This window comes from Camellia sinensis, chromosome 14, assembly GCF_055761805.1.
Source record: "Camellia sinensis isolate YWXY chromosome 14, ASM5576180v1, whole genome shotgun sequence".
NCBI classification, from domain to species: domain Eukaryota; kingdom Viridiplantae; phylum Streptophyta; class Magnoliopsida; order Ericales; family Theaceae; genus Camellia; species Camellia sinensis.
Window position 1 is genome coordinate 45,433,515 of NC_138974.1, and position 27,050 is coordinate 45,460,564.

The following is a 27,050-nucleotide window of genomic DNA, read 5'->3' on the forward strand; positions in this document are numbered from 1 at the left end:
TGGTCTATGCTGACAGATGGGATAGCAGAGCCACGTGTCAGGAGATGACTGGGAGTGGATATGGGGCTCAGAAGGTATATAAGAATGTCTGCGCCCCCCATACGCGACACACGAACATCTCTGTAAGAAATTCTTACACTCATACACTCTCTCCCTTCTCTCTATTCCCTCTAAGGTGTGTGCTAACTTGACCGTCGGAGGGTTTTTCCGGCCACACATCGCCGGGTAGCTCACTGTTATTTGCTCGCAGGTGATCGGATATCGACGGAGATCGGAAGAAAGGAATACGGGCACGCCGGAATATTTGCTCCCCGTACAATTGGCGCCGTCTGTGGGAAGTTTTCAGACAAAACCTTGTCTTCCAGGTTCATCTGATCGCCGTCCATGGCGAACAACGACGAGTTCCCGTTGTCCGCCATCGACGGAGCCACCCCGGAGTATACCCGAAGGAGAGAGGGACCTCCTGCCGTCCATCCAATGGCTGACTTGGGGACGCCCACTGGAGGACAGTCAGGGGACGCGCGGGATAAGCGCGGAAGGAGTCATGGTCATTCACGAAGTCCAGACGGTCACTGGCGGAGAGACTCCCACGCCAGGCGACTGGAAAGCAAGTTGAGGGATCAAGATGCTGTCATCAGGCGAATGGCGGCAGAGATGGAAGATCTCAAGCGGCATGTCAAAGGGAAGGGTGTGGCTGGAGAGGGTGACCACAATGAGCGCACCCCATCCCGCCGTTCAGGCGGACAGAGTCAACGACATACTCAGTCCATATCTATCACCAGAAGTTACCAGGTTGGTGATTCCGACGTGCGTGCAGAAAAGTCTAGCGCGCAAGACAGCACCTACAAACCCTCACGTCCGGCGACGACGTCGAGGTACTCTTATTCTACTCAGTCAGAGGACTTACGGGCAGTGTTAAGGAAGCGGGCTCGCCGGCGCGAAGCTCAGAGAATACCAGCTTTCCAGCGGCTCTCCTACGGGGTTCACGGCAGCGAGGAGGTCGGAATGCCTCCACCCCGCCAAGTCGTGCCAATATTTGAAGATACAGACCTGGCCAGGCTGAGTGCCACCCCTTTTTCCCTGGAAATAGAAACAACACCGCTTCCGGCAGGCTTCCACCAGCCTAAGTTCACGCTCTACGACGGCAAAACCGATCCTTATATGCATGTGAGCCACTTCCGACAGGTCATGGCCGGACATAGGCGAAATGACGGACTTATGTGCCTAATCTTTCCGTTCAGTTTAGGTGAGCTGGGCTTAAAGTGGTTTGAGAGGTTGCCGGAAGGGAGCATTCAACGGTGGCATCAGTTGGCCGAAGCGTTTGTTACGCGCTTCAAAACCAACACAAAAACACCAAAGGAAGTCGATCACTTGCTGAGTGTCAAGATGGAACCGTGCGACACACTGAAGGCATACAATTCAAGGTATTGGGAAACCTTCAACGAGATCCTGGATTGCCCGGTCAACCTTGCAATCACGCAATATAAGCGTGGTCTCCCGGTCGGACATAGACTGCGGGACTCGCTTACCATGCACCAGCCGACCTCCATGGGCCAGCTCATGCAGCGCATCAATGAGCACATCCGAGTAGAGGATGATGCGTCAGCTTCCACCGTGAAGGCCACTCCGGTCGAAACAGACAAGAAGACAGCAGGCAAAGTGCACGCAGTTGGGCAAGAGTCCAGCCGCTCAAATGACCGAGCAGAGGAATCAGACCGAGGTTCAAATCGTAAAAACCGGGGTAGAGGACGTCGGAATGACCGGGATGATTACCCCCGAGATGATGTTGAGGACGCAAACAGAAGAATGAAGGCGAGGACTGGCATAACCACGGTCTTCAAGATTCCAATCTATCGCATACTTAGTGAAATCCGAGACGAGGAGTATGTCCGGTTTCCTGCTAAGTTGGGCGATGGACAAAAGGGCTACAATCCGCGGTATCGATGTACGTTTCACCAGGAGAAGGGCCACCGGACTGAGGATTGTTTGCCTTTGCGACAACACTTGGAAGAACTGGTTGCGGCCGGGCATCTGGACCTTTACATTGATGGCGGCGTAAAACCAAATCAGGCTCCGGTCGATCCCAGGGGACAGGACGACCGAGATGCACCACCACAAGGAGTTATTAATGTCATCCACGGCATCGTGGAACCGGAGCGTGTTTGCGAACTCCGGGGCATGATCAAGAAGGCAGAGCATATGAGGGAAGTTTTGTCAGTACAGCCTGCCATCAAAAGGGGGAAGACAGAAGAGAAAGACGTGATTAGTTTCACCTCGAGGGATTTAGAGCGTATCCAGACGCCGCACAACGATGCTCTTGTAGTAACACTACGCGTCAAAGAATTTGATGTTAGGCGGATCTTGATCGATCAGGGAAGCTCGGTCGAGATCATGTATTATGATGCGTTCAAACAGCTCAAACTCCGTGAGACAGACTTGGCTCCGGCCACTTCGCCACTGGTTGGATTTAACTCGCAGCCAGAGTGGCCATTGGGAAAGATTATCCTGCCGGTCAAAGCGGGATCCGTGGTCAAGCAAGTGGAGTTTTGGGTGCTTCAAGTGCCTTCAACGTACAACCTTATCCTTGGAAGAGGATGGCTTCACGCTATGCAAGCCGTAGCATCGACCTACCACCAGGTGATGAGATTCCCCTCGGCTATGGGGGCAATTGAGGAGATTTGGGGTGATCAGGTCATGTCCAAGCAGTGCTTCGTGGCGGTCAACGGGAACCGGGCTGCCAAAGGATTCGTTCAAATGATCGAGGGACCGGAGGACCGGAGTGTCTTGGATGATGTTGGCACCAAAGCCGAAGACAAGGCTGTTGAAGAATTGGTTGAGGTGCGGATTGATGCCGAGCAGCCGGACAGATTCTTCTTGCTCGGTTCAAGTCTCTCGGCCATGGAGAGAACCGAGATGATTGAGTTTTTGATGGCGAATATCGAAGTCTTTGCATAGTCGCCCTACGACATGCCTGGCCTTGACCCAAGTTTTATCTGCCATCACCTCAATGTCTTCCCTGGAGCAAAGCCAGTCATCCAGCGAACAAGGAGATCGGCGCTGCATCACGCCGAGGTAGTAGTGGAGGAGGTAAAAAACTTGCTTGAGGCACGAGCAATACAGGAAGTGCACTACCCTCGGTGGATTTCCAACACGGTAGTGGTGCCTAAGAAGAATGGAAAGTGGCGAGTTTGTGTTGACTACAAGACAGTCAACCGAGCTTGTCCAAAAGACAGCTTCCCTTTGCCGCGCATTGGCCAGCTAGTGGATTTGACGGCTGGACACAATCGGCTCAGTTTCTTGGATGCGTACCGCGGCTATCACCAGATTGCCATGCATGGGCCTGACCAAGAGATCACCTCTTTCACGACTCCAAGGGGACTCTTCTGCTATCGAGTTATGCCCTTTGGTTTGAAAAACGCCGGGGCAACCTTTCAGAGGATGGTGACCAAAATGTTTGCTCCTTTGCTCGGTCGGACAATGGAGGCTTACATCGATGATATGGTGGTAAAGAGCCGACATGAGGCAAACCATTTGTCCGACTTAACCGAGATGTTCGCCATTCTGAAGAAGCACAAGCTGCGCTTGAACGCCTCGAAGTGTGCCTTTGGTGTGGGATCCGGGAAATTTTTGGGATTCTTAGTCACTAACCGAGGCATCGAAGCAGACCCTACTCAGATTAGAGCCGTGCAAGAGTTGAAGCAGCCAGCTCGGCTAAGGACGTGCAGCATCTGGCCGGGATGGCCGCCGCGCTTAATCGATTTATAAGCCGGTCATCATATCGCTGCCGCCCTTTCTTTCAAGCATTGAAGTCAAAGTTCTCATGGGATGACGAGTGTGACCGAGCTTTGGCCGAGCTCAAGGATTATTTGTCTTCTCCGCCGCTGTTGGTTACACCAGAGCCCGGTGAGGAACTCTACCTTTACCTTGCCGTCTCCCAGCACGCAGTAAGTGCGGTGTTAGTCCGGGCTGAAGGAATCAAGCACCTCCCAATTTTTTACGTAAGTAAGACCTTGCTGCCGGCTGAGACGAGGTACTTGCCGCTGGAAAAGCTTGCGTTGGCACGGATGATGGCTTCGAGGAAATTGGCACATTATTTTCACGCCCATACCATCATCGTACTGACCGAGTTTCCCCTCAAGGCCTTGTTTGAGCGCGCAAACTTTTCAGGCCGAATTTTAAAATGGGCGGTCGAGTTGGGACAGTTCGATGTGAAGTTCCAGCCGCGCACCGCAATCAAAGCCCAAACCTTGGCCGATTTTGTTGCCGAGTTCTCACCTGGCACTCATCCGGTATGCCCGGTCGACATTGCCGAGGCAGATGATGAGACGCACACAGTGCCAACCGAGGAACAACCAGCCGAAGAAGGTCGCGCCGCGGAGTTAGCGCGCACCATCGAAGTTCCCTCAGTTTGCACGGTAATACCACCCGGCGATGCGATGACGGAGTTGTCTATCACCAACCCATCCACTCTGTCCGGTACCGCATCACCAAGGGGGGAAGGAATGGTTCCACACAGCTCAGAACTTGATGATTCGCCTACAGACTTGGGCATTCTGAACCGACTTGCTGAGTCCGGTGCCGAACCATCAAGGGGGGAAGGAATGGTTCCAGATAGCTCAGAACCTGCGGCCGGCTTCACACCGCAACCTGGTGATTCGCCTACGAACTTGAGCATTACAGACCAACTTGCTGAGTCCGGTGTCGAATCACCAAGGGGCACTGAATTTGAACCGGTCAACACCAAACTTGACACCGCACAGCCGAGCAGTTGTGATCCCATTGCCCTTCGCAACTCTCAGGACCCATCTGACTGCTGGAAGCTTTTTGTGGGGGACATGTGAAAGCTTTTTGTTGATGGAGCGTCCAACCGCCATGGTGCCGGCCTAGGTATTGTTCTTATATCCCCGGACGGCCTAACTATTAAGCATTCTATCACACTCGGCTTCCCGGCGTCTAACAACGAGGCTGAGTACGAGGCGCTTCTCGCCGGGCTCAAGAGCGCCATTCAAATGAAGGCTGCCGAGCTCCTGGTATACAGTGATTCCCAGCTTGTGGTTAACCAAGTTTCGGGGATTTATGAAGCGAAGGACGATAGGATGGTGAAGTACCAAGCTCTGGTCAGGGACCATATCAAGCAGTTTGAGGCAATCAGAGTCCAACGGATTGGCCGGGAAGAAAACAGCCGAGCTGATGAACTCGCCGGCCTCGCTTCCATGGTAGATAGTACGTCTCCAAACCCCCTGTTAATTGACTTTCTCCCGAGGCCGAGCATTGAAAACACCGGGCAGACGGATGTACTCTGCGCCGAATTAGGTCCCTCATGGATGGACCCCTTGATCTTGTTCCTCAGAGACCGGACTCTTCCAATAGACAAGAAAGAAGCACACAAAATCCTGGTGAAGTCAGAGCGGTTTTGGCTCTCTCCATCTGGCGCGTTGTATAAGAAGTCCTTCACCGGTCCTTATCTCAAGTGCGTGCACCCGAATAGTGTGGAGGCCTTCTTGTTTGAAATTCATGAAGGCATTTGTGGCAGCCACATCAGGGGCAGGTCTTTGGCCTACCGAGCTATCTCGCAGGGATACTGGTGGCCGTGCATGCAGGCCGACGCACAAAAATATGTCCGCAAGTGTGAAAAATGCCAGAAATTCGCCCATCAGATCCACCAGCCTGCCAGGGAACTTCTCCCCCTCACCAGTCCTTGGCCTTTCGCCATGTGGGGGCTAGATATAGTGGGACCACTGCCAACAGCACCGGGCAACCGGAAATTCTTCATCGCGGCCACAGATTACTTCACAAAGTGGGTTGAAGCTGAGCCCTTGGCAACCATCAAAGAGAAAGACGTGAAGCGATTTGTCTGGCAGAACGTTGTCACGCGGTTTGGCGTCCCCAAGATTTTGATCTCTGACAACGGCACCCAGTTTGACGGTCGCCTATTCAGAGGATTTTGTGAAGATCTGAAGATAGAATTCTACAACTCCACCCCGACCTACCCGCAGTCCAATGGTCAAGCCGAAGCGTCGAACAAGACTATACTGGATGGGTTGAAGAAACGGCTGGAAAAGGCCAAGGGAAAGTGGGCTGAGGAATTGCCCAGTGTACTTTGGGCATACCGAACAACCCCGCGACGTTCAACCGGGGAAACTCCATTTGCTTTGGCTTACGGCATGGAGGCGGTCATACCCTTGGAAGTTGAAATACCCACCCTCAGAACCGAGAGTTTTGAGCCCGAGATAAATGCCGAGGCTATTGCCTTGGAGCTGGACCTAGCGGAAGAGCGCCGGGAGAAAGCCCTCATCCATGTGGCCGCCTACCAACAAGAGCTCTCCAAGAAGTATAACAAGACAGTGCACCCCAGACCGTTCAAAGTTGGAGATTGGGTTTTGAGGAAGATTATGGGCAACACCCTGGTGCCAGGAGAAGGCAAACTAAGGGCAAATTGGGAAGGACCCTACAAGATCACTGGTCTGGCTGGCAAGGGGGCTTACCACTTGGAGGATCTAGAGGGAAGAGCCATACCCCGGCCATGGAATGCGGCCAACTTGAAACTGTATTATTTTTAAGCTTTCTTTCCTCTTTTTGTAAAGAAATTTTTTGGCTTGCAAAGCAGAATGTAATTCTTTTTGTCAAAATTATAGAAGTAATTTTGCTTTAGCACATGGATTATTGTTTTAATGTTTAGAACCGAGATGGTATACTCCGGTTGGAAGAGTTGGTGTTTTGTCCAACTTAGGATTCCCAACCGAGAGGATGTACTCCGGTTGGAAGAGTTGGTGTTTTGTCCAACTTAGGATTCCCAACCGAGAGGATGTACTCCGGTTGGAAGAGTTGGTGTTTTGTTCAACTTAGGATTCCCAACCGAGATGATGTACTCCGGTTGGAAGAGTTGGCGTTTTGCCCAACTTAGGATTCCCAACCGAGATGATGTACTCCGGTTGGAAGAGTTGGTGTCTTGCCCAACTTAGGATTCCCAACCGAGATGATGTACTCCGGTTGGAAGGGTTGGTGTCTTGCCCAACTTTGGATTCCCAACCGAGATGATGTACTCCGGTTGGAAGAGTTGGTGTCTTGTCCAACTTTGGATTCCCAACCGAGGTGATGTACTCCGGTTGGAAGAGTTGGTGTCTTGTCCAACTTTGGATTCCCAACCGAGATGATGTACTCCGGTTGGAAGTGTTGATTTGTTCGACTTAGTTACAGCCGAAGTGGCTATTTCGGTTCATGAATTTGTCTTGTTCTGCTGAAGTGCTTAGACCGTGTTATGTATTCCGGTTCGATGAGTTATACCGAGATGTTTTGCTGAAGACAGAACTGATTACAACCGTGCATACACTTGCAAAAATTTGAATTTTCATTGATAAGAAATTCATTACAAACGGAGGGGACAGAGCCCGGTTACATCAAAAGAGTTGGAAGCAAAAATACAAAAACAAGGAAAAAGAAACCTAAACTAAGGGGGAAAGATTGGTGAACGCATCCTCGGCAGCATCAGCATCAAGGTCAATAGCTTGGCTTGCTTCTTGGGCGCCGGGCTCATCGTTGCCGGGCTGCTCAGGCACCTCGGCCTCTTCTTCCTCAGAATCTGTCTCCCCGTCCCCATCTTCAAGTCCCTCCTCGGCCTCAGCCTGTAAAGCGCTGAAAACATCGTTTGCATATGGCACAAGGTAGACCGGTAGAGAAGCTGGAGGAGGGTTGGCAAATACGTCGGTGTCAGAACTTTGGCCGAGGTGTTCGCAGGCGGACTTCCAACCGGCCTTAAAGTAAATGTCTTGGGTTGCAAAGACCTGCTTCTTGTAGCTTTGCTCGGCCTCGTTGAAGCCGGCGTTGTTGGCAGCCCGGCAAGCTTTCCTCTTGGCTTTCTTCTGGATGTCCACCTCGGCCTGGAGCTCCCTTTGTTTTTTCTCGGCTGCATTCAGTTGACCCAGCAGCCTGTTATTATCAGCGTTGGCCATCTCAAGAGAAGCCTTAGCCCGGCCGAGCTCGGCTTGGAGGCTCTCGACCTGGCTGGCTGTGTCGTTAGCCTTTTGCCGAAGCCTGTGGATGCGCTCCAAGACAAGATGTTGTTTTTGAATGGCCTGCACAAAAGCAAAGTAGATTAGAAAGGAGACCGAGCAGAAAAAGTACCGGGCAAACACTTCGAGAAATTTTCAAAAGAACGCCGACTTACCCTGGCCATGGACTTGACTGAGGATTTCACCAGCCGGGTGTTAGGGACGTGGTCGCTGCCGACAACGTCGCCCGGTAGGAGAAATGCTTTGGAGAGATCGAAGGCGAGCAAATGTTCTTTGTCAGCATTGATCGAAGCCGTCGCCGGGATGTCCTGTCCCCGGTGCTTCAGCTGAGGACGCCAAGCGGGCAACAGGAGTTTCAGCTGGATGTTCGGTTGTCAGCTCGGCGACGAGCTCGGCGGAGGGATCTGCCCTTGGTCTTTTTCCAGCCCGGCGCGCTTCTCTGGCAGATTGCCCGGCAGCTGGAGCTGGAGAAGCAAGGGCTACCACGGCTGCACTCGATTGACCGGCAGCCGGGGAGCGGGTGGCGACGCTCGGTATCTCGGCTGAGGTAGCGGTTAGAAGGTTTTTGATTCTGCTGCGCTTTGCCATCTCTTGTTCCTCGGTCAGGCGAATGAGTGGTACGTTTGGAAGGGTAGGATCTGGGGGTGGCGAAGGAGCCCTGAGGAAGTCAGTTACTCTGCTCCGGCGCGGAGCTGAATATCTGTAAGTCGGGGTGTAGCCAAGTAAGTCGTTGCAATCTCGGTGGGGATACCGTAGCACGGTCCGAATTGCCTCAACGTTTGGAAATTGGTAGTTGGCTTGTAAGGCTTGGATTGCTGCAAAGGAAACAGGAAAACCGGTTAGTTACAAGGTAAAACGTTAAGTTAAACCGAGCAAGTTTGAATGACTTACAGGAAGAACCGAAATCCTTGTTTATGAACCAGCCCGGCACCTCGGCTGTTTCGTAATTGCCCGACACCCAGAAAAAATCATCGTCGTGAAGATCTTTATCCGGGGTGCCGGTCACAATTTTTTCCTTGCCCGGTCTAATCTTCAAATAATATGCTAGGCCGTCGCCGGTGTGGCCCATTGTGTATTGCCTTAATACCTCGGCTAGACCTAAGTTGGTGCCTAGCCGATTGTTCAATTCGTGGACTCCGTTGATTATTCTATAGGTATTGGTGGACACTTGGGTGGGTGCCAGCCCGGTGCGGCGGAGGAACTCTGTTATTAGAGGGTTGAGCGGGAAACGGAGGCCCCCTTCAACAATTGAGAGCACGGTGAAGGGGCATTGGTCAAGTCTTCCCCAAGGAGTGGTCTTCTCTTCAGCCAATTCGAGATGGACATCGGCCGGGATGCCGTACTCCTCTCTGAAGGCGGTTAGCGCGGCCGGAGTATCCACTAGGAAGCGGAATTTCCCCATTTCTGGCCGGCTTGGTATAGCCCGGTTGAAGGGTTTGGCACTTGTAATTGGTTGCTGCTCGGTCCTAAGAACCTCAGGAATGACAGTGGTCCCCTTGGACTTTGCAGGAAAAGGATGGTAAGTGTTGTTAGCGCGTTCGCGCAAAAGGAGCTGGATTTTAGCTCGGTCTTCAAGAGTGCCAAACCACCTCGGTAGTCTATTCTATCTAAGGAGCCCGGTCGTCCAAGCGGACCAGACGTTAGCCCGGCTGAGCGACCAAGCCCTTTTGTTATCTCGGTTTTTACTGTGGTTGAGACAAACATGTCGTTAGCCCGGTTTGACTGGATTCTTGGATCAAAAGAAGACCCAGAGCCCGGTTCGCCCCAGTTCTTCAATGTTCTTTAGAAATACGAAGAACACCAAGAACAGAGGAAGGTTTTAATACGGATTCTACGACCTATGCCCTAATAGCTATGTTTTTGTACCCTAATGTGTGTAATATGAAGAAAAATAGCAACCAAATGAAGGAAGGAGGACTCACCAGGGAAGGGCAGGATCGAGTTACGCGAGCACAAAGAGTGGCAGGCGAGTCAATGGCAAGAATGCTAGAGCTCTGTAGTTGAGAGACGAAACAGCAGTAGGAAGAAATGGCCTGAGGAGGGTGATGTATATGTAAGGGAGAAAGGCCGCCCAAATTCAAAAATCTGACAAGAACGGCGGGTTGGCTGCCCGATGACCAATGGCAGCCCGCCACGTGTCCCCATTTATGGCGACGTCGGGACTGAAGCGACGGGTTGAAGAGTCGAAGAGCCAACCGAGGTGTTTTCGAAGGAACAGATGTCAGCCGAGGAATATAACCGGGCAAGTTTGCAGACAAGTGTGTTAACCAGCTCGGTCGAGGTAAGGCGTCTTGAAGACCGGAGAAGAGTTATCTCGGTCGAAGTGAGTAATCCCAGTCACGCTTTCGCGGACGGAATTAAGGGGCAATTGAGAGGGTGATTTATGATCCGGTGTTGGGCCGAGGTAGCGACCGAGCAAGTTGAGAGCCCAGCAGTGCATTGGGCCGAGATGATCGACTGTTCACCCAGAGATGGGCTGTCAGAGCTTGGGCCGGGCAGAACTAGGGCCGAGCGCGTCCCGCCCCGGACCGTAAAGAAGCAGCTCGGCAAGGCAGTGCTCGGTCGGACCCGGTTGCTCGGTCCGAGGATAGCCGAAGCCAGACAAGCCGAGTGTCCGGTGCCCGGAAAGGCACGGTCGACCGAGGTTACCGTTTGACCGGCAGGAAAGCTGGCCACGGGGTGCTTCGGCCTAGGCTTTGCCGAGATGCCGCCTAGCCCGGCCCCCTTGTATACTTTGCCAGGAAAGTGCTAGGGTATGGAGCACGGCATGACACGACTACGGATAGGGCAGCTCGGCTGCCGAGCTCCAGCTGTGATGGCGGGCAGTTGAGGTTAGGTGATGAATGGCATGGTCTATGCTGACAGATGGGATAGCAGAGCCACGTGTCAGGAGATGACTGGGAGTGGATATGGGGCTCAGAAGGTATATAAGAATGTCTGCGCCCCCCATACGCGACACACGAACATCTCTGTAAGAAATTCTTACACTCATACACTCTCTCCCTTCTTTCTATTCCCTCTAAGGTGTGTGCTAACTTGACCGTCGAAGGGTTTTTCCGGCCACACACCGCCGGGTAGCTCACTGTTATTTGCTCGCAGGTGATCGGATATCGACGGAGCTCGGAAGAAAGGAATACGGGCACGCCGGAATATTTGCTCCCCGTACACCAGGTATAATACAAATTACACAATTCAAAAATTCACTCATTCTTATTAAATACTCCTACAGTTAAGGTTATCTCAAATATTAGGAAATATGTATTTTAGAATTCTAAATATTTTAGATGCCTTATTCATTTTTAAAATTAATTTTTTGGATCTAAAATATGATCTTTTAACTTTCTAAAAAAAATACTATTATACTCTGGTCTCTAAAAACCCCTAACGCATTGATCTGTATATAAAAATTAAAAAATAAAAACTCAATGTATATTTTATATTTTTAAGATTCGTTTGGAATATGGTTTGACTTTTTAACTATTTTAGCCTGGGGCTAAAAAGTCTCGTTTAGGATAGGCTTTTTGACTTTTTTGACTTTTGTGAGAGAAAAAATAAAATAATTATGGATTGAATGTGATGTTTTGTCTTATTAGACTAAAAAACTTATTTTGTCATTTTGTGACTATTTTAACCAAAAAATCTTTGGCTTTTTTATGCCAAACGAACTCTTACTTTAAAAAAAACTCAATTAATTTGATTTGGAACACTCTAATAGACAAACTTTTTTTTTTCTTGAACAATCCAATAGACAAACTTAAATTTGAGTATGTTGATAAAAATAAAAAACAACTTAAATTTGAGTAAAAATTTCACTTGAACAAAGTGGTAAATTTGAGAGTTATGAAATAACCTTGAAAATTTTAAGTAAGAATTTGAGTCTCCCTAAATTTGGAAAAGGGTAAATTACACTAACCTTTCCTGAGGTTTACCTTAATTACAGGGATCTCTCCTATTGTTTCAAAAATTACACAGACCTCCCTTACTTTTGAAACTAATATACAAATATCCCCTTTTGTTACCCACCCATCCAAATTCAAACAGATTTGGCTGATGTCATCCAAAATTATTCTTCAAATTCCAATACTGCCCTTACCTCTCCATACATATATATATATATAAACACATACATATCTTTTATATATATATATATATATATCACTGTACGGTTCTTCTCTCTCACTCTCTTTCTCTGTTTTGCCTCTCTCTTTCCGTCGTCCTCTGCTACCCGACACCTCTCTTTTCAAAACCTCTGCCAAGTGCCGCCATCACCATATCAAACTCCTCTCTCTCTCTCTCTCTCTCTCAGCTTATCCATCTCTGCGCACCACTTCCAAAAACCCTAGATCTGAGGAGAGAAACAGAGAGATCGCAGTGGTGGTTGAGTGTGATGGTAGTGATGCGATGAGGAGAAGATGTGAGGCTCAAGGAAAGCGAGAGGTCGGCGGAGTTTTCGACTGGATTACGAACAGATCTCATGTCAACTGGAACTTCAATCTCGATTTGTTATGGTCTTGAACCTTTGCACCTGATTTGACTTGGGTTGGATATGTTCTTGCCAAGCACAAAGCAATTGTGATTGAATAAACACACACACACACACACACACACACACGGATTCAATTATCGACGGAGGTGAAGAAATAACAGTCGGATGTATTCTCTCAATCAAAACCACGCTCAGAGAAGAGCTCGAAGGCCAAGTCATGTCCTTCGATCCACACTCCAACATACTTTTTCTTCATATCCTTTTCTCTCTCTCTCTCTCTCTCTCTTACACTTCACATATCTGATCTCTTGCTTAAACTCTTGAATCAATTGTCGAATTATCTATGTATGCACTACCAATTTGAATTCTTTAACACTCTGTGTATATGTGTGTTTGATCAGCACAAGAGGGCATTCAATGTGTACATTGTGGAGACACAAAGGTTTGGATAGAGAGTTCCATTGTAAGCTGAGTTAGCAATTTGGGTGTATATAAGAGGGGTTATTGTTGGTTTGGGTTTGGGGTTTTTGATTAGAGAGGTTTGGGAAGAGAATGTGAGGAAGACAATGGTGGAAATGGATAGTAGAGTGAGAAAGATGTTGATTGTACAGAGTGGGTTAGTTCTTTGTGAAAGACAATGGATTGAATGATATTATGGTCAATTTCATTGTTAAGTTAACGTTGTTAAGGCTCTTTTGACGGGAAATGGGTCATTGTATATTAGTTTCAAAAGTAAGGGATGTCAGTATAAGTTTTGATACTATAGGAGAGGTTCCTGTAATTAAGGCAAACCTTAGGGGAGGTCAGTATAATTTACCCTTTGGAAAAAAATATGAATAATATTTAAATTGATATAAGTTTGAGTTGGGAAGTGAAGGGTGTTTCGAGTATTTTTTTTTTTAAATTTAAATTTGATATAAGTTTGAACCAATGGTTGAAGATGTCCTGATATGATACAATAAAAATAACCAAAGAATGAGAATGATTGAAAAGTAAACAAGTAGAAGGAAAAAAATAAAAATAAAATAGAAACTTTAAGTGCTTGTTTGGTGATGACTTTTTTAATTGATTTTTTGACTTTTTAAACTTTTTTAACCTGAGACTTTTTTAGTCGTTTGGTATTCTTATTTCGGTTTTTTGGCTTTTTGGCTTTGGAATGGTGTATTTCTTTTTTTTTTTTGTCTTTTTGCTTATTTTGTCCTTTTGTGATTTTTTGATTTTTTTTTGGCATTTTGTGATTTTTTAGTCCAAAATGTTTACCAAACAACCCCTTACAATCAAGTTAAGATGGAGGATGGATATTCACTTATGTAATATTTAGGATTTGTTTTATTGATTTAAGGGGTTGTTTGTCATGTGATAAAAAATACACGTTATTTTAGTATATTATTTTATTTGGATTACAATTATTTTATTTATGTCCTATTACTTTTTTATCATATCATTATATCCCAACACATATTTTATATTTTTTTTAAAAAAAATTACAAAATATACTAATCTAACACTTCACAAATAAATAACTCATAAGTATGAGGAGTTCTTTTGTAATTTAAAACTATTGTGTTGGACAGCAATAAACTTTCTTGACATATTTAAATTCCTAAAACTATGTTTCCTAAAATTGAAATTAACGTTGATGGAAAGAAAGTTATTGAGATTTGTGTAACAAGTGGACAATCATAAGTTATCATATTGTTTGGAATGTAGGAGCACCTACATGGAGAAAAACCTTTTTCAAAATAAAATATTTGTAAAAAAATAAATATACAAGAATACTATAATATAATGAATTTTTGTATTTTTTTAATAATTTTGATATTTACTGACTTTTGTAAAGATTTTTTTCATACATATTTAAAATTTTAAGAGTATTTATGTTAGGTTTATCAAAATACTAAAATATTTACTTAAAATATTAAAAAACTTTAATAAAAATAAAAAAATATGAAAAATAAAAATTTTAATTTTTTGAAAAAGTGAATTCAAAATTCTAAAACCAAACGAGGTGATTAATATCTCAGTTATCTCACATCTTTTTATTTGACAAAATAATCTTGCATGTGCAAGTTAAAATGCCATGTAAATATTAAGATATTTAAAAAAAAAAAAATCAAAAGTGAGATTATGTTATTTTAAAATTATTTGATCATATCTCTAACCATTGGGAAATTTAACATGTCTTAATATTATTTAATTTGTACGGTTGTGTTTTTATTTATTTATTTTTATAAAAAAAACAAAATAAAAATGGGGAATTTTTTTTAAGGTCCCTAATACGAGTAATTTACAGCATAAAGGACACCAAAAATAGAAATGATGTCTCAGGTCCCTCACTAATGACAGGCGCGTTTTTAATTTTTTTTTGGATCAAAATACCCTTCACAGATCAACATAGAATGCTCAACTCGATTGCATTCCGACGACTCAATTCATTCCAAACATCCAACCATTTTCATGAGTAAAAGAACATGAGAATTAGGGTTTCACTATCATCTTCACTGTCGTCATTACGGTTTCATTATCTTCTGCTAAACTCTTTTCAATTCGTTCCTCACAAATTTCTCTAACCCGTTTTCATTGTTCATCGTCATCTCAGTTCATCTTCATCTCATTGCATCTTCATCTCAAGCCATTTCAGTTCGAAATTAGGGTTTTCATCATCACTCTGGTAAGTTTTCTCCAATCCAACTAGTTTTTCTCCGAAACACAGTTGACTAGCCTTCCATTAATTAGGATTTCAATTTCGTAATAAAAACCTACATGAATTTGAAAAATGTATTTCTCTAAGTTTTGAACTTATTCTTGAAGATGTTTGTGTGATTTTGTCTGTAAATTTCTCTGTCATTTGAATTTCTCTGGTATTTGCTTGATCTATGTGTTTTCTTTGAATTTTCTCTGGCATGTTTATTCCCCCATTTGTTTCTGGTTATTCCATATTTTTCTCTGGTTTTCTGTAAATTTCTCTGGCATTTTCATATTAAGGAATTCATATTTTTTTTGGCTTGCCATGTTTAATTTTCTCTGTCATATATGTAATTTTCTCTGACTTGCCATGTGTAATTTTCTCTGGTATGTTTATTTTGTTCCATTCTTAAATTTTCTATGGCCACATCACTTTTCTCTTTTGTGTGGTTCTGTCATGTTCCATTTTCTCTAGTTGTTTGTAAATTTCTCTGGCATTTTCATATTATGGAATACACATGTGTTTAATTTTCTCTAACTTACCATGTGTAATTTTCTCTGGTATGTTTATTTTGTTCCATTCTTGAATTTTCTTTGGCCACATCACTTTTCTCATTTGTGTGTGTCTGTTATGTTCAATTTTCTCTGGTTGTCTATAAATTTCTCTGGCATTTTCATATTATGGAATGAACATTTTCTGTAGTTTGCCTTGTTTAATTTTCTTTGGCATATATGTAATATTTTCTGACTTACCATGTGTAATTTTCTCTGATATGTTTATTTTGTTCCACACTTGAATTTTCTATGGCCACATCATTTTTCTCCTTTGTGTGTGTCTGTCATGTTCTATTTTCTTTGGTTGTCTGTAAATTTCTCTGGGATTTTTATATTATGGAATGCATATTTTCTCTGGCATATATGTAATTTCTCCTGGCTTGCCATGTGTAATTTTCTCTGGTATATGTTTAGTTTGTTCCATTTTTGAATTTTCTCCGGCCACATCACTTTTCTCCTTTTTGTGTGTTTGTCATGTTCCATTTTCTCTTGTTGTCTGTAAATTTCTCTGGGATTTAATGTTGACATCTTTATGTTTTCATTGTCTAAAAATGACGAAACGTAAAAGCAGCAAAACACCATAAACACCAAGTAAGAAACAGAAACTCTATAAATAAGATAATCTAATTTGAATATTTCTTAAAACTAACTATACCTATAATTTGTATGCAGTGTGGATTGTGGCCTCTTCGTTTGCTATATAATGAGACAATATAGCAACCATGAACCTATCAGCTCAACATTGTCAAAACAAGACGTAAGGTTCACGAGGACAGAAAATCATAGAGAGATTTGCGACCGAAATTGGCCGGTCATGAACAGAACCAATTGAAATATCACCAAAAAAAGAACTAAAAGTATAATAGTGAAAGCATACTAGTGAAATGAAGACAATGTACACAATATAATTAGGAATGACCCTTCAAATTTTTTTTTTCGTACATTGAAGAAATGATGTTTTTGACATATATGTATATATATTGTTTTAACTAATGTAAATTTCATAACTATCAATGGTTAAATATTTTTTTTTATAATGCATATTTAGTGGTGATTATCAACACAATCCACGCAAAGAAAATTGTCTAAAGAAATTTTTCTTGTATGAAGTTACCAGAATTTTACAAAAAAATTTAACTCGTATCGTGCAAAAAGGGTGCCTATATGATCATGTAATTTGTAATGCACTGTGTTGGTACGAAACAATCATCAAATTCAAAAAATACAATGCACATTGTAATTTTCTCTGCTATTGGTAAATTTCTCTGGATGAATTTGAGCACACAAAACACAGTGCACTATTAGCAAATTTCTCTGGATGAATTTGACCTCACAAAACATAGTGCAGAAAGTAATTTTCTCTGCTAATGGCAAATTTCTCTAGATGAATTTGCCACAATGCACATAGTAAATTTCTCTGAATGAATTTCACCTCACAAATTTCTCTAGATGAATTTGACCTTACATAACATAGTGCACAAAGTAATTTTCTCTGCTACTGGCAAATTTCTCTAGATAAATTTGTCACAATGCACATAGTAAATTTTTTTGGATGAATTTGACCTCACAAATTTCTCTACTATTGACAAATTTCACTGGATGAATTTGACCTCACAAAACGCAATGCACATTTCAACAAACACAATGCACATAGCAAATTTCTCTGCTATAGGAAAATTTCTCTGGATCAATTTGATTGGTATTATAAAGGCACTCCCAAAGTATGTTTCTAAAAACGCAACACAAAAAGTAATTTTCACTGCTATTAAAAAATTTCTCTGGATGAATTTGATTGGTATTATATATGCACTGTCCAAAAAGTACATTTCACAAAACAAAATACACAAAGTAATTCTCAAATGTATTATTCAATCAATAAATGTAATATCCTCAACTATTTGACAAAGGTTCCTTGCATGTCCTCTTGTTATGGCGATCAATCCTATCACATCGACTACATTTAATCACCCTTTTAAACTCTTCAGTAGAAGCAATTTTGTTCTTCTTTGGCCTCCCAACTGGTCTCTTACTCAATGCAAGTAAAATCATAGCATCATCAATTCAATTCGCATGAAACATTAATGATAATAGTATCATTCCCATATTTGCACAGCAACAACACTGCACTGTCCATCTAAACTAAAACAAAAAATACCAAAAATAACTTGTTCAATATAAAAATACTTCACAAGAACAACATAAAAGTCTAGAGAAATTTTTAATAATTATAATTTTCTCTGGATTATAATACCTACCTTATAATGTTCTCTGGATTCAAATAAAAGTCCAGAGAAATTTACAAACTTAAATTCACCTTCAAGATAACAAAAACAAAATTACAGAAGAATTAATGAATCTAGAGAAAATCACAGAGATATTTAATGCTAACTATTAAACACAATCATAGACAAAAATCACACAGAAGATCAGTTATCAAATTATAAGATTCTCTGTGATTTTCACTGGACTACAAGCTTATAATTTTCTCTGTGTGATTGTGCATTATTGGACTCAAATCAGAATGCAGAGAAATTTCTCTAGAATATAAACATACAATTTTCTCTGGAATATGAACATATAATTTTCTCTGGAATACAAAGCAAAGTGTAGAAAAATGAAAAGTGCAGAATAAATGAAAAAAACAGAGCACAAAACTTAAGACAGTGAAGAAAAACAGAGCCGGTCTCCAAACACGAAGAACAAAACTTATCATTGATAAACATGTAACACAGAATGAAAAATCAACTCCATTGTCAATAACAAAAAATGAAAAATCAACTTCAAAAATCAAAAAATAATTTACTAAGTTGGCTTTTCTATCACTTTGATCAAAACTGAAAATAAAAACTTAATTCAAAATAAACTACAAAAACTTATTTGAAATCGGAGTCCATATATACAAATCAAATGAAAAATAAAAAACTTAAACTGATTATTAAACTTACCTGATTCAGCTCTACTGGAAATTCGAGCTTCAACACGACTTCAACTTCTACACGATCAACGAAACTCAACTACTATACGACTACAAAATTCCTATAAAATTTCCACGAAATCTGCATCATCGAAATCTCCATCGATCACCAAGTTCATCCCAAAGTAATCTTTCACAAAAATAATAACGTAATCTTCAGATTCCAAAATTGAAAACTACGTATAATATACAAAAGGGTAAAATAGGTATTTTATAAACTAAACTAACATTGAGGGACCTTAGACACTAGAAAATATTATTGTGGATCTCTCCTCATATTAAAAGTTGGACAGGGACCTTAGACCAATTTTCCCAATAAAAATCTGTCTCCTAAAACAAAAGTGAGTTATTTAGGAAAATATTTAAAATAGTTTTGGAAGCTGCCATAATTTATTAAAGTTTTTTTTTTTTTTTTTTGGGTGGGTAAAATTTATTAAAGGTTGATATTTTCTAAATTTGAAATTATGAATAATTTCTCTTCCTAATTAAGTGGCGTTTTGAAAAGTTAGTAAAAAATTAACTTTTTAATTTTTTTTCGTGACTTTTTAATTTTTTTATGTTAAAAAAGTTGACTTTTTTGTGACTTTTTTTTTATAACTTTTTTTTGTATTAATAAGCTAAAAAACGGAAAAAAAAAAAAAGCTTTTTGAAGTTTCCAAAACACTTGGCATCGTTTGCAACATGTTTTTTTAGCATTTTTTTAATTTTTTGACTAAAATATGATGTAAAAAAATTAATATGTTTGAGATGATTTTTTAATTTTTTACGAAAAAATATATAAAAAGTAAAAAAAAAAATAAAATCTTTAACTTTTTAATATAAATTTTTAATTTTTTAATTTTTTAAATATTTTTTACTTTTTTAATTAAAAAATTCACTTGCCAAACAAGATACTATGCTTTCAAACATTGCTCATTCTAAAATTGGACCATGCAATCAATTGTTAACATCGAGTGGGTACTATTGATCAAATGACGAAAGATTTATGAGAAATTATTCAGAATAATACTTTATTCAATTTACTGATTGGTCCTTGATATTATTGCATTTTTTTTAATCTAAAATAATCTAAACTTTTTTATTTATTTAAAACATCACTCGAACTTTATATTAAATATCACTCGAATTTTTTTAATACTTTATAGATGTAGAGATATTTTAACAAGTGAGCAAAAAAATTACGTCAACTTTTAATTCACTTATTCTCTTATAAAAATAAAATAAAATTAAAAAGTTATAAAATATTAAAAAATTAACTTTTAATTATCTATTAAAAACACTGTAATGAATAATTTCCCACACTAATGTGCAAACACCAACATCTTTCTCAGCCACAATTTCTCCCATTTTCTTGAGTAATTATTCAGTAATTTTGGAATATAGATATGCAAGAGTTTATAGTATTATAATTGGTAAAAAATGCATGGTAAAAAATGAGGTATATTATATTGAATGATTAGAGAACATAAAAAGACATATTAAATAATAATTAATTAAAAAAAAGCAGATATATAATATTTTGAAAATATTAAATACAATAATGATAGAAATCCCACAAAATATGTCCCTATAATTTCTAAAATGATCTGAAGAATTCATGTTTAAACATAAGTCTCAACAAATTTAAATACATCAATAGATAATATATCAATAGCCATGAGATTCTCTTTTGTGCCATCCTAAACATTTTTCATATTAGGGATTGTTTGAGATGTTCTAAATAAGTATACTTTTTGACTTTTTATGAAATATGAGTTAATTTTAAAGTGATGTGATAAAAAAATAATATGATTTAAATAAAATAATAATTTTTTAATTTTTTTTTAAAGATGCCAAACTTGACCTAAATAATTGAGAAATGATAGAGAGCTCTAATGATGTGTCAAAGCAAAAAATAAAACAAGGCACAAACATCACATCAAGATGAGACTCACCTTCCCATTAAAGCTATCAGAACTCCTATATTAGAGCTTTAAAGCATTTTTGCTAAATAATTTCCCCCCTTTTCTTTTTCCTTTCTTTTGGCCGGCCTTATCCGCACCGCAAACAAGCACTCTCTCTCTCTCTCTCCCCCTCCCTCCCTCTCTCCTCGGTCTTTATCACCCAACCACTCCCATGTTTTCGCTCTCTCACTCTCTCTCTACCCAAAGTCCACTTTTAGTTCAACATCTCACTCTCCACCCACCCACCCACCCAAATCGAAAATCAATCTATTTGAATCGATTACTGGAACGAAAGCTTCAATCTTTTGAATCATGGAAGATTCAATTTCAAAACCCACCATCGATTTCTTCAATTGGGACTACCTTAGCTCAGACCTAACCGAACTCATCCTCTCCTACCTCCCAATTCGGTCCATCGTTCGGTCCGCCGCCGTGTGCAAGCTCTGGCACTCCATCATCACCACCTCCTCCTTCTCCGCCCGCGTCTCCGCCGCCAAGAAACCCTGGTTCTTCCTCTACGGCCAAAACAACATCTTCCTCAAGAACAACCAAGCTTTCGCTTTCGACCCAGAAGCCAACGAGTGGATCAAACTCCCCATCTCTCTCTTCCCTTTTCCCTCTTCCCAAGAAGAGTCCTTTATCGGCTCCGGAGGCTTCTTCTTCACCACAACCTCTTCCAAATTCAGCTACACTCCCATTCTCAAAGGGGTTTGGCGTGAAACCCCTCCTCTCCGGTTCTCTCGCTGCAATCCTCTCGTGGGTGTGTACACTGATCACCCATCTGGGTTGTCTCGATTTATTGTCGTTGGTGGTGTTAGGTTCATTGGTGGGTTGGTTGATATTGAGGATAGGTTAGCTGTTGAGATATACAATCCCAATTCTGATTCTTGGGAGCTTTGTCCTCCTTTGCCTGCAGATTTCAGGTCAGCAAATTCGTCTCAATGGTTGTCCTCTGCTTTGTTTAAAGGGAAATTCTATGTATTTGGGATTTGCTCATGCTTTGTTTCATCTTTTGATTTGAACAAACACTTTTGGAGTGAGGTCCAGACACTTAGGCCTCCTGGGGTTTTGTTTTCATTCTTGGTGTCTTGTCGAGATCAACTTGTATTAGCTGGATTGTGCAATGGCCCTCGTGGCCCGTCGTTTAATTTGTGGAAGATTGATGAGAAAACAATGGAGTTCAGTGAGATAGCAATCATGCCTCAGGACTTACTTTATTGTTTGTTTGATAGTGATGAGGATGATAAGTTTGCTAGCTTGAAATGTGTTGGATTAGGTAACCTTATATATATGTTCAATGAAGAGCATCACAGGAATTACCCAGCTTGTGTTTGTGAGATTAGTAGTGATTCTGGTAAGTGCAGTTGGAGGAAGGTTCCGAATTTGCCAGTACTCGCTAATCGGTTCCACAAGGTTATCAGCTTTTGTTCGACTGTTTCGCTTGATAATATTCTTGGAGGTGAAGGGGAAGAACTTGGTCTGGAGCAGGCTATTCATTGACTGGCCAACTTATATGCTTGGTAGGGATGGTCTCTCTGGTATTTAGATTTCATTTGTGTGGTTGATTATTTCGTTTATTCTTCTTTCATCATGATTTTTAGCAAATTGACTATCAAGAATTCATACATAATAATAATATGATTTATTGACTTGTATGGGGTTTAATTTCTGACTTCTGTTTAAAATTTGCCTGTTAAAGATGGATATTTTATGCTTAATTTATTGTATTACCGTGAGGCTTGTCAACTTCATCATGGTTATTGGCATGTGTGATAAATGTACATTATTGGTGTTAGTGAGTTCAGTTGAAAACGCAGTTGTGGATCTGTAGTCTGTAGGGTTTGGTATTATTGTGAGTTATATTATCTAGATATGTAAATAAAAAATATTGCTTGCTCTCTCTCTATCACTCTGAGCATGGATTTTAATCTACAAGAAGTTTAATTTGTTCTATTTTTTGTTTTCAAATTCTACTTACCTACGAAAGCAAGGTTTGAGTGTGCTGCCCTTTTTATCAAGAAATGTCACTGATGTGCAATTTCGCTTCAATATTCAATGGCTGTTTAGGTTGCACAGTTTTGCAGTTCAAAAATTACTGTTGCTTTTTGATAGAATGTCCAAACTCCCAATTGTTAATTTTCATGGTTTTGTGATATGCCATATTATTTTCTATCATAACCCTAAATTTTAACTATGTTTACCTTCCGTTTTTTGAGCTAGTAGCAGAACAGATAGTCACACCTTTCCTTTGGAACTCTAACTTCATTTTGCAAATGTGGTTGAACTTGACTGAAACAAACAAAAAAAAAAAGTTTTTAACATTCCCGCTAGTGCATGTGTGTTTGTTTTAATAATCAACATGCATGCAAGCAAATGTTTGTCACCACGTAGAATTTGTACTAGTGAGAAGACAGTAGTTAGCACACGCTTTAAGCATGTTGGACTAGCTTTTATATTTGTTGGGACTCTTTATCCACTGCACAAGAAAACAAAGATATATTTTATGATATTTTGGTGTAAATTTTTTATGTTGACATTGTAAGATCTAAAGATCCGTATTATTAGGCAATTTTTTATTTCCATTGTTGGGGTTGCTAGTTCAGGCTTCTCTGTTACTCAGTTTTCTGTGAGGCTTCAAGTTTTGGAGAAGGCAAGTAGTGGTATAGATTACCTTTTATTAGGGTATCATGTCTTATAGGGGAATTTTTTTTTCAATAAATTTAATTGCTTCTAGCCCTTTTGAGGTGCAATAATAGATATTTATTGAAATGGCATCTTGGCAAGGCACTTTTCATGCCTGTTTTGGAGGGTTATTTTTTGATTTCCCCCTCCTTTCCACTACTACAATTTTTTTAGTTTTTCTGGTAGCTGGTAGAGCCCTTTTGCATATGAAGTGTTTCTTTTGTTTTCTCTTCTTGAAGATGTCATGTATTCCTGGTAGGAGGCATCTTCTCAAACTACACTCTTTCTACCTTTTTTAACTTTCATTCTCAAGTGACCTAGAAACTGCGCTTATTTGGCCTTCCTGTTCTTTCAACTACCTTGGTGATAAGTTCCCACGTGTTTATTTGTTTTTGGGAAAAAAGTTATATTTTACTTTAATCAGCATTTTGACTTTTGTTTTATGTATTAAAATTGTCTTGAATCCATATAGGGAAAACATAATTTATGCTCCGTTTGTTTGGACAGAAAGCATTTTCTAATAAAAAACATTTTCTGTGGAAAACTTTTTTTAGAAAATGTTTTTCGGAGAAAACATTTTTGTATGTTTGGTAGTAGTGGTGGTGGAACAAAGGTGGAGGTGGAATGAAGATGGCATGGTGGTGGGGCGACGGTGATGGTGGCCGTGGCCATGGGGATGGTGGAGAGGAGAGTGGTGGTGGTGGTGGTGGTGGTGGTGGTGTGGGGACATTGGTAGAAGTTTGGTTTGGAAAATGTTTTCTGCCTTTTAAAAGTAGAAAATATTTTTTGTCTAAATAGGCTTGTTTTCCATGGACCTTCGTTTTCCATTGAACCAAACATCAGAAAATATGAAAAACATTTTCTAAAAAATGTTTTTCGTCCAAACAAATGGAGCGTTAGTTTGGGATATTGTGGTCAATTTGACAATGTACTCTCTCTATTTACAAGGTATGATACATATGACACCTTTTTCCTTAATAAGAATCCTATTTTGTTGTCAGTCAAAATCATAGAGCATTAAATGCATATGACAGGCAGAGAGTAATGCTTCCGGTGTCTGCTTTCACTCTCTTATTTTCTCCACTTTAATAGTATTTTGGACAAGCAAATTTGGATAAATTGAATTATGTGGTAGTTCCTCTACGAAGCATGCTTTGGGCTTGCCATTGATTTGTTTTTATAATATCCTATTCTTACTTTTTCATCCGTGAGTTCTGATTTGTTACTTGCATTCATCTTGGATTGTGGATTAGAGATTGTAATTTTCATTCGCCGAATTTATCTTTGTGAAGCTATTCTTTGCAGTGAAGGGAGTTTGGAAATGATTGTGATGCTATGAGATCTTCTCAGTCCTCAAGAATTTCAAGTCCAATGGCCTATACATTTTCTTTTTATATAAATTAGTGCTTGTTTATAATGACCATTAGTTCTTTAGGTCTAGAATGACCATCTTAATTGTTTTTATTGTTTTAGGCCTCATAGTGGCTCAAAAAACATTGAACAAGCATTTAAAGTAATTGATATTTGGACATGCAATAAACAAAACTCACATTTGTGTGGCACAGAGAGAGATCCTTTCCTTGCTAAGGTGTCACAACTGAAGCATCTTCATGTTTGGTGCGCCATTATAGTTTAGCTTCACCAATTATGACCTTATTAGTCTCTTACGCTTTAGCCTTCGTGGCAATGGAATATTCCCATGTCAAAGAGATATGGCCCGTGGCACAAGGCAACAGATATTTTGTTTTCAATTCAGTAGTAGCGCTTCTGAGGCTGCCCTGCCTACTTTGCCAAATTCTAACCCTGGTTCTCTTCTCACTGAGATGGTGACCTTCCGTTCTATGTAAATGTTTTGAAAGTGATTCTGTCAAAGAGATGGCTGTTACACAATCTTGGGTAGAACTCACTCTAAAAGCTAGCTATTAAGGTGAAGATGTCTTCACGATTATATGCTTAATATTACTTTAGTACTTAGGCAATGTGGGATTTCGCCTCACACCCTCCCTCATGCCCAGCGTGCTCACTTGACAGTCCCTATGCCGTGCAGGCCAGGGACATGCACCTTATCCATCTCTGAATACTTTAGCTCTAATACCATGTTACACAATCTTGGATAGAACTCACCCCAAAAAGTAGCTATTAAGGTGAGGGTGCCCTCATACTTATATGCTTAATATTACTTTAGTATTAAGGTGACGTGAGACTTTGCTTCACAATGGTATCTAAAGCCTTTGTGAACCTTGGACAGTCGTTCAACGGTGGTGTCACCCAGCAGCAGGACAATGACCGTTCCCCCCCCCCCCTCTCTCTCTCTCTCTCTCTCTTCTACATGTAGCTGTGTTGACTCCTGCAATAACATTGTTTTAATTCCCGAGTTTGTTCTTTTTGTCCTCATGTCAACACCCTCCTTCTTTGGGCATTTTACACACAACATGAGTAGATTTTATTTCTCCTTTTGCATTTTTGTATTGCAGAAGAGATAGTTGACATTATATTGTCGAACTGAATTTGTATTTCATTTAATTTCATATTCCATTTTTTTTTTATCTATTCAAATATTTATACTAGTTTGCATCCGTGCTTATTATATAATGCTATCATAGTTTGTTTTTGCGAGGTGGTTTTTTTGTGTTTAGCATAAGATTAGGTTTATTAACATTTGATTTGACATTGCTTGTTTGACAGCAAAGAAGATGTGCAATATTTATGACATTGGTGAAGGCCATCTGGAAAGAATAAGCAACTTGTGTTGGCAGTTCTGACAATGGGCATGCAAATGTAAAACTAGGAGCAGGTCCTTGGTCTTGCACCGCCTTTGTTTGCTTCGCCAGGAGGTATAAGTTTCACAATTTAACAGCTCGATTATTTTCATAAGAGTGATGAGGCATTTGTATCTCAGGGATGATCCATCAGTCTCTCGTGTATGATTAGACTTGAAATGCCCTCTTTGTATTCTTTTTTTTTTTTTTTTGGCTTTTGTATTAATGTAAACATATGATTGCTTATGAATTTAATCCTCATAATCATTTCATTTCAAATGTACTAAATTGCATATGGTATGACTAGGTTTAAACAGAATTGGATGAGGATATCTCACATACATATGCGGCATACAGTGATGTCTGATGATAATCTAACCGTCCTTAATATTAGAGTAAATTTTTTTTTTTTTTTTTCTTCTCGTTTTTGTTTATATGCATGTGTTTTGCTTGGATGGCCAGAAAGTAGAAACAGGGTTTTTAGTGCATGCGATCTTAATATTTTTGAAAAACTGAACAAACAATTTTGGCTTGGTTTGGGAAGTTGGTTGGCTTTTTGGCTTTTTGGCTTTTTTGGCTATTTTAGCCTGGGCTAAAAAGCTTGGTTTGGGAAGGGCTTTTTGGCTTTTTGGCTTTTTTGACTTTTTTTGTGAGAGAAGAATGTAATGATTATAGGTTGGATGTGATATTTTGTTTGTTATGGCTAAAATAGCCTATTTTATTTTTTGTGACTAAAATAACTAAAAAAGCCTAAAAATCATCTTGCCAAACAGAGGCTTTGTCCGTGTAGAAAAACTGAACAAACAACTTTGAACTGTACGAAAGCTATAATTAATGCGAAAAGTGCAAAAAATTAAAATATAGCGAAGCAGGAAGCAGAAAGAAAAAAGATAAGAAAGAAAGAGTACGTGGCGATGATGTTCAATGCAGATGAACAAAAATTAAAATGCTTGCTGT

At 40.7% G+C, this 27,050-nt stretch overlaps 1 protein-coding gene across 1 annotated transcript; it reads left to right on the plus strand.

The window, feature by feature from the left end:
• The first annotated feature begins 20,735 nt into the window (after positions 1-20,735).
• LOC114273741 (Galactose oxidase/kelch repeat superfamily protein) lies at positions 20,736-26,372 on the plus strand. Its single transcript, XM_028215554.2, has 2 exons — positions 20,736-22,172; positions 26,020-26,372. Exon 1 carries the CDS (start codon positions 20,965-20,967, stop codon positions 22,150-22,152), a length of 1,188 nt encoding a protein of 395 aa, XP_028071355.2. The 5' UTR covers positions 20,736-20,964; the 3' UTR covers positions 22,153-22,172; positions 26,020-26,372.
• The last annotated feature ends 678 nt before the right edge of the window (positions 26,373-27,050 follow it).